This window comes from Melampsora larici-populina, assembly GCF_000204055.1.
Source record: "Melampsora larici-populina 98AG31 unplaced genomic scaffold MELLAscaffold_13, whole genome shotgun sequence".
Classification (NCBI taxonomy): domain Eukaryota; kingdom Fungi; phylum Basidiomycota; class Pucciniomycetes; order Pucciniales; family Melampsoraceae; genus Melampsora; species Melampsora laricis-populina.
The window spans coordinates 181557-189856 of NW_006768777.1; the positions used below are offsets into that span (position 1 = coordinate 181557).

Consider the following 8300-nt stretch of genomic DNA (forward strand, 5'->3'; position numbering starts at 1 on the left):
TGAATTCCCCATCGCTACTCAGATCGGATGAATGAATCTCGTGTATGGTGCCTCCTTCGTTCGCCGCGTGCACTTCCTCCTGATTACTAGCTTGGCTTTCACTCTTTTGAAATTCAGAATTCTCGGCGAAAAGGTCCAACAGCTCCTTTTTACTGACAGGCGGTAATTCATCTTCTTCGCTCTTGATATCGGTCATAGACCAGAATCGTCGCAACTGCCATGAAAGGAGCCCAAGGAGAAGGTTATGCATTGAGTCGACCACGTGAAAATCCACGATATTCCAATATTTGAGATCATTCAAGACAGAGTAGCGAACACCGTGAGTTTCAAAGATTTCCTTTCTTTCTTCAGGACTTTTCGAGTCACGGGATTCATATGCCCATAGCTTGTGCTGTGAACACGTTCGGAGAGGCCATGAAGCCTGGTCAAAGTTCTCAATTTCTTTCTTTTCAAGTAGGCAAAATGAACAGAAGTGTTTGCTCGTGGCACTCGGAAAGCCGAGTGATCGTCGCACAGCCGGGATATCTGCAATGAAGGGTAATAATGCCGCATGAATGATCCGGCCGTTGGTGTACTGACGAGTTTTAGACAAGAGTAGACCAGGATTCCATAACTCTTGAAGTTGAGTTACAATTGGTCTTAATATCCAGTTGGTCTGCTCGAGTGATGGTTCTCGAGGACCTGGTGCAATTCCTACAAGAAATACATTCTCTGGCCGATGTCGAATGTGGATGGGTAGTGTAAGGCAGATGAGAACTATGAACGTAATTGAATCATGATGGCCACTCTGCTTGTTTCCAAACGGGTTGATACCGTCAACAAACATTCCGAATACCAAATTCCCGCTCTTCGCTGTGAACTGTTGACCATCTGGTCCACGAAAATTTTTCCAGATCCGAGATCCGTGGATGTCCTGGATATCTTTGCTGGCATCAAAAGGACGTCTTGATTCGACCAATGATTTGTCAAGCCATTCCTCAAAGAGTGGTCGTGAGTATTGACGTGCAATCCACTCAGAAAGGTCTTGAAAAGCGTAGCGTCGGACTGGAACTTGTTCACCTCGGACGAAGCGTAGTAGACACTGCAAAAATAATGTATTTTTCCAAGGTGAAAAATGATTGACATTAATGCACAAAATGATTAATAATGCAGAATTAATGCAGAAAAATGCAGAATTAATGCAGAATTAATGCATTTTTAATCATTTTGTGAAATAAATGTAATCATTTTTCACCTGGGAAAAATACATTATATTTGCAGTGAGAGGCTCTCCGCAGGTCTCTTCTTTATGATCTTGCTCTTGCGTGTCCGACGCCTCTCCGATTTCAGTGGTAATTTCGATGTTTGCGTCAGATGAATCAGCAGGTCCTCCAGGAACATTTTGAATTCGATGATTACACCAGGTTGGTGTTTTGGCCAGGGAATAAAGGGCAAAGCAGCTTCTACAGCAATTCATATAAATCAGGGATGGATCAATATGAAGCCATCTAATCGCAGTGGTGATAGTACGAGGAAACCTTTGAAACATTGGAATTTCTGCAAGAGTGAGTGGAGTGGCGTCTTTTTTGGTTACTAGACCGTACATTATCGAAAGTTCCACTGATATGCGCATCATGTCCATCAGCCAGGCCGATGTTAACATTGAGGCATGATCAAATACACTCATGATGACAGCAGTGAGTACAATATGAAGGCACACTGGATTGAAAGATGATAAGTTAAAGACATGAAAGCGGTCTTCAAGAGGCAAGAATTAAAATCAGTGAGTTGGTCAAATAGTACGATTCAATTAGGAACATACTTACTGGTGTCATATTCTTGTAATCCGTTTTTTCTTGCTGAATCTGCAGCATTGCATACATCTTGATCCACAGATTGTGTTTCGTTGCGCAAGGGAGCCACGGGAGTGTCGTCAGATCGTATATGGATTGATGGTGACGATTTTTCTGTAGTCTGAATGTTTTCCCGTTCCTTGGAATTGGACGTGGATGGTTCACACGATGAAATGATTTGAGGGTGACTGAGAGATCGATTATGGGCATGGCTCGGTGCGGAGACAGATCTATTTATAATTGTATTCATCCCGAGATTGCGTTCTGTCGACTTCTTAGATGAACCCAAACCCAGACGGCTTAGAGGCGCTAGAAGCTGATCTCTCTGATCCACCGAGGGTGATTCGGTTGAGCTTGATTGATTTCCCATCACGTCCCGCGGATGTTGACTCAATTCGTGATCGCAAGTCGGCACGAGAATGTGCTTCTTTACTCGCTGGACAAACCTCCACACCTCGCTGAGAGTTTCCATGGGCGTCGACGAAGATGCCTTTGTAACAGCCGTGACTCTGGCACTTACAGACAACTCTTCTCGGATCGATTTTCGATTTTGGTGAGATCATGGTATGATTTGACTGTACTAGAGCCCAGATTGAAAATGTATAAAGTGGATGGGCGGGTTGATTTCGAGTAAGACGTTCTGATTCAAACCAGCCTGCAAAAGCCAAATCGAGCGTGCTAAGAGTGGTGGATGTTCGCGTCCCACTTCTTGGTTCTTGGGTACTCAGCAAACTCTTCTGATTCGAGAACACTTTGGAATAGGATGTAGAGGTTGTCAGGCTGATGTATGTAGGTCTGATGACAGTTCCAATTGGCTCATATCGAACGGAAGAAGTGTATTTACATACATTAATTGAATCATTTAAGTTACGGTACAAGATACATCTATGTAATGAACAAGCTCATCCACGCAAATGAATTTCATGGGCTGCAGAAGGTGGCTGCAGCAATCAGAGTGCAAGAGATTGCGAGAGATTGTTAGGATAATCTGAGCAAGATATCTTTGAGCTGCAGCCTGGCAACGGAAAAGATAATTCCACCTATTTTTCTTTTCCCCTTGGAAAATATTAATTTTCGTGTAGTGAGAGTAGCAGCATAACCCACCTCAGGCCTAGACAAAATCTCTCTATCCTTCCAATCTGGAGCCACTTCTTCCAGATGCAGTTGATGATAACTTGAATGAAAACGTCCAATCCCTTGGAAATATCAAACAGAGGAATCCAAATATCATTTTCCTTCTGTGTCCTACCATCAGTCCACACCTATTATTCATTCCCTCTCAAGGTAACCCTATGAGACAAAATCAACATAACAGAAATCCACCCTGCTATAAATTCTGGTGAAACAAAGTCATTTTCAGCTGAGGGATATCTGGGCACCAGAGGTTGCACAACTGCCTGTGTGCTATTGTTGGCTGTCACTCTCATGAACAGTGGAGCATTGAACAAGGGATGAAAGTGACTGTACTCATCAGGTAACTCCGACTGTGCTGTGTTCTGAAAATGTGTACCATGGCACAGTTTGTTGATGCATTTTTGCCTTCAACAAAGAAGTGATGCTGTAAGATACCTTGTTCTTGCAAGATGTCCCAATAACTATTGGAACGCTTCTCCGCAGCATGTTGACCTTCTAGGTCCTATATAATAGATTAGCTTCAGTGCTAGAAGAAACAAAGATGAAAAAAGGAATCAAAAGAATAACCTAGAATGAAGAATGAATTGAAAGAAATGTCATAATCAGCTTAGTTTGAAACCACAGTAGTTGGCAACAAAAGGAGCCCTGCACATCAAAATAAAATCCATTGATGGTCATGTAGGTATGCTGGAAGTCCTGAGAAGTTCAGCCGTCAGTGGCAGCTAAGATTCACCCTGGAACTGCTGCAAGATTGTCCATGAGCTTTTGTTCCAAGTTGTGACATAAAATTTCAGCATTATTTTTCTTTCTTGTGCAACCTGACAAGTGAAAAGATGGGCCAATTGATCCCAAAGCATGTTGGATTTCTTCACCTTCAAAGATTGAGAAGGAGACACTTTTTGAAATGACTGCTCTGACAAGCAAGCTTCAAATATTCTTCTTTTGGGTGGCCATGTCAGCAGGATCTGAATTGGGAGGAATTGCACCTAGGGCTCCATTGATATAAGCTTCCTTCAAGCCTGGGCATTGTCTTTGGTGTTTGTGCAGTTTGTGGTTTGGAAGTGTGTTTAAACCTGGGGTAGAAATTATCAAGAGAGCCAAGATGAGATTACACAATTCTTTCAGTATTGGCATGGCAACTGATAAACAAGTTCAGCAATACTCACGGGCAGTGGAGGCAGCAATACATGATGGGAATAGGGCCATGCTGACCCCTGAGGCACTTCACCAGAAATGATGGTAAACTTGGGCTCCTGTATCAAAAACTCATTGTTAGTGAATGTCAATACTTGATGCAATGGAAAAACCAAAAAGAGCACATCAAATTAATAGTAGATATCATATTGTATCCTTGCATCCTTTGAGACCGAGTTATTCCCTCCATCTTTAGTGTCCTTTTGAGCAGTTGTTGATTGCTTCAAGGTGTGGATGGCCTGACGGGAGGATCAAGACCCTAATGTGACCCTGCAAGCATATGGGGAGGTCCTGTTTTCCAAATGTGAAGTACTACCGCTGGCTGGAGATTTGCCCATGATGTAATTCAGCAAAGTAGATAAAATTAGAGAGTAGATTAATTGTGTGGGTCAGAAGAAAAACAAGGTAGTAAGTTTATCTCACAAGAGAAATTTGACAAAGCTCTGGGAGAGATTTCTTGTTGAGAGATAGTGAAGCTTACTTATAATTACCATGGGTCTGAGTCCCAAAAAATTTGCTTCAAGCACATGCAATCCGATCTTGACCCATATCATGTAGATCTAGTGGAGTTTAGCCACACCCAAAGCAAACTCTAGTTGTTCAAGTTTTCACTGTTTATCAATCCAGTGGTCAAATTGGTAGAAAGAGGTCAGTTTAGATAACTATGGCTTGGACTGTATGGGGCTTTAGCTTTGGTAATGGGTTGCTTGGATGAGTAATACTGATACAAGCAAGGCTAAAGTTGGGAAGACAGTATGAGTACAACTGCCTTTTCATGCAGTTCAAAGACAGTACATGTACTTGTCCTCATTCTGCATGAGAGTACAATATCACGTGGTACTCTTAGTTGAAGTACCTGTATGATTACAGGTACTCCATTGGGTCACAAACAACTTGAACTACTAGTAATCATGAATCTAAGTAGAGTCCCATGATACTCAAAGTGGAACCTCTGTTCATGACTTACAAGGCTCAAGAGCTTCATTGGCTTTTTTTCTAAAAATGATTCCTCAAGCTGTTAGAAACACTCAAATGACAAAGTGAGATATGTTTGAGGTCCTCTCATTGAGGGTGATTCAAAATGATCACCAGCAGACCACATCTCAAAGTTTATGTTTCTTTTTGACTTTCATAAGACCGATTCATTTGGGTTTTCTGTGTTTGTAATTACAAAATGAAAAGACCTGGTACACGGCTTTGTGCTTCTTGCTGTCATCCACCATATTCATGTGAGTACTGGTCACTTTAAGCTGGCCAGTACAGCTCAAAACAATAAGATGACTCACCAAAGAAAAAATTACTTCCATTGAAAGAACCACAAAGCACACATTGGTTCAAATGCCCAAGGTGGCTTGGTGCATGTGCACATCATCATGTGCGCACAGTACCTGGTACTGTGTGGAAATTGGGTTTGGAAATTACAGCCATTCCAATATTGCTGATTGCACCCTTTAAGCTTTATTAAAGAAAAAAAAATGAGTTCCAGACCCAAGTCCTTTACTAGAGAAAACCTTGAATTGGGCTGTGATACAACCAAATAAAAGGGTTTATCCAGTAACAACCTGGATTTTGAGCTCAAAACCTTTTTTGTCATTAAAAGGGTGTAAGAATCAATATTGGAATGGTTATAAGTTTTCACTGGATAAGATGACTGATCTTGTGTACCAAAATCTGAACATCACACAAGTCCTTTGTCGGAGCAGGCTGGTACATCTCAAATCAATACAATTGTTCTAACCAAACCTCTCTGAGAGATCTGCCCCAAGATGGCCCCAGTCCAACTGATTGAGGGGTACAAATAATGCCAATTTCCACCAAAAGAAATTGAAAAGTCAAGAATTTTTGCCAAATTGAATCCAAATTTTGACCCTTTGACAATGTGCCAACATGGCTTCACGAGTATGTGCCTTTCTTGGGTTCCCATTTGTTCAAACTGTCCAAAACAATTCATGTTTGTGAAATAACATACCATAAAAAGTACCCAAGTAGTAAGTAACCGGTCAACTTTGGTGATGTCAACTGTAGGGACTTATACAAGTTGGACAGATAGAGGGCAAAACCAGACAGTGGAGCAGACTGAGAATGCTCCGAAATGTGTTTTCTCTGGGATAAAAATCTCAAACTCCATCAATATTCTTCTGTACCATTGTATCATAATCACATGTACTGTTTTCTTCGAGGGATTCTTGCCTCATGGTTTGTGGAATTCAAATCAAGTCAACATGTTTCATCTATGACCAAACATGACCAAAGAAAATGTCAAAGTGCATATGGGTCCACCCACGTTATGTTTAGCGTGCATGGACCAAACCAATGAGATCTCTCCTCATATAAACAAGAGTATAAGTGAGTGAGCCGAAAAGAAATTAGTACGTGCGAAAAAATACTCAAGGATGGCTCTGTTAAGCATGAAAGTGTGAAAGGAAAGAAAGAATGAGGGAAAGAGTGTGAGATCAAGACAAGATGCCCATCGTCTTCCAAGCGTCTAATAAATCTCCTACTACAAAAGGAACACCTTCCTTGGGAGCGCGTAACTCCTAGGATAAGTTTAACAAAACCGATTCTTTTTAGTGTTTGCTGGTCTTGGCATGTTCGAGAAGGGGTGAGCAAAAAAAGAAATCTACCTTGGGTTCAATCAGGTCAAACTCCCCACCAAATTGCAAAAAGTGGGCAAAGAGAGAATTCAGATGACCCTCAGAAGATAACTGCGATCGTGGATATGATCCCAATGATATCATCAGTACTTTGGGTCTATTCAAGGAGTACAGGCACGATAGGAGGTAGCAAGATTCAAACGACGCACGTGTAGAAAGTGATCAAAATGAGCATGATAGAGGTGAGCAAAGATTCTCAGGAATTGGGTGTATAAATGACGAGCACAAGATGGAAATGTGTTGGAGTTGAATTCACGACCAGCCTTGGTCGGAAAGGTACCCTCGTCTGCTAATAGCTTCTCAGCCCATGTCATCACGTAATCAATCTATTTAAATAGATGGTCAGTGATTGATGATGGGAACGATATAGGAACTACTCTTACATATTGAGGAGCAGGAACTTTGACTTGTTTTTTCGTACCGCTAGTCGCACTGGTCCAAGTATAATCCATTCTGGGAAGTAGATGATGATAATACAATATTTAAGAAGACGAAGGATGATGGATTCTTGTATCAGAAACGCAACCTACCCTGGACCGGCAGACATAGTAGGGCAAGAAGTTCCAGTGCAACATTCGGGGGTCACGGATAAAAACAAATTGAGCGAGTTGAAAAAGTCGACCAAGTTGACTGCAACCCACTGGATATTAGTTGAAATCATTAAAATCAGCCCTCGCAATCCGATTGGAACCTTCAAAGGCTAGGCAGCAAGCAGACTGACCTCATTGACGTCACAGTATCTCGGTAAAGAGACAATGGTCCGAAAACTACCTTTCACGAGGGCCGCCTTAACAAATGGGTTGCACAAATAGAGAGCTTTTCCACTAGGACCACAAGAGGTGACAGCTCGTTGAGGAGAGCCATTGCCGGTCAAGGAAAGATTGCTTAAGCTATTTGGAAGTCCACTAGCGTATTGGTTAGGATCAAAAGTGGCGGCAGCTGGTGAAGGGGGAGATCGATGAGAAGAAGCCGAAGAGGTTGGGGGTTGTTGAGATACTGTAGAAGAGGCTGGTGGAGCGGTGGTCCCAGGTTGATTGGGCTTATTGGAGCTAGATGACTTGGTAGAACCGATGCCGACTCGATTGAGAAAAGACATGTCGATCTGTTTAGAGGCAAGCTATACGCTTGAACACCTTGTCAGAGATTGTGTGGATGAATTAATGTTCAACTTGGTAATAGAAAGATAAGTCATACCTTTTCAAGGGATGGTGTTCGTGATCGATTTGAGTATGTATGGTGAGCTGAAGCTTGAGACCGAAGTTGTTGCGTGAGAGTGTTACGCTTGCCCTCCAGAGTCCAGTCAATCAACCAAGTCGCTATGTACAAGCTTAAGTACATAACTAAATTTTGGAAATCATTCAATTAAAATGTATTCAAGCACTCATCACCTCAAGGCTCATGGTGCCTCAATAAATCGTTATGTGGAAGGACGACAAAGTCTGATAATATATATCAATAAATTGAGAACCAAGAAAAAAATCGAAAT

General features: G+C 41.9%; 2 protein-coding genes across 2 annotated transcripts; both read right to left on the minus strand.

Moving 5' to 3' along the window:
- Positions 1 to 1785: 1785 nt before the first annotated feature.
- MELLADRAFT_105301 (uncharacterized protein) lies at positions 1786 to 2395 on the minus strand (the record flags this gene model as incomplete). The annotated part of the gene is made up of 2 exons (XM_007408805.1): positions 1786 to 2062; positions 2118 to 2395. The coding sequence occupies 2 exons, from the start codon at positions 2393 to 2395 to the stop codon at positions 1786 to 1788; spliced, it is 555 nt and encodes a 184-aa protein (XP_007408867.1).
- A 3866-nt stretch (positions 2396 to 6261) lies between these two features.
- Positions 6262 to 8065, minus strand: MELLADRAFT_71545 (uncharacterized protein; the record flags this gene model as incomplete). The annotated part of the gene is made up of 7 exons (XM_007408804.1): positions 6262 to 6697; positions 6785 to 6865; positions 6964 to 7140; positions 7198 to 7267; positions 7345 to 7454; positions 7536 to 7931; positions 8009 to 8065. The coding sequence occupies 6 exons, from the start codon at positions 7908 to 7910 to the stop codon at positions 6614 to 6616; spliced, it is 897 nt and encodes a 298-aa protein (XP_007408866.1).
- Positions 8066 to 8300: the final 235 nt, after the last annotated feature.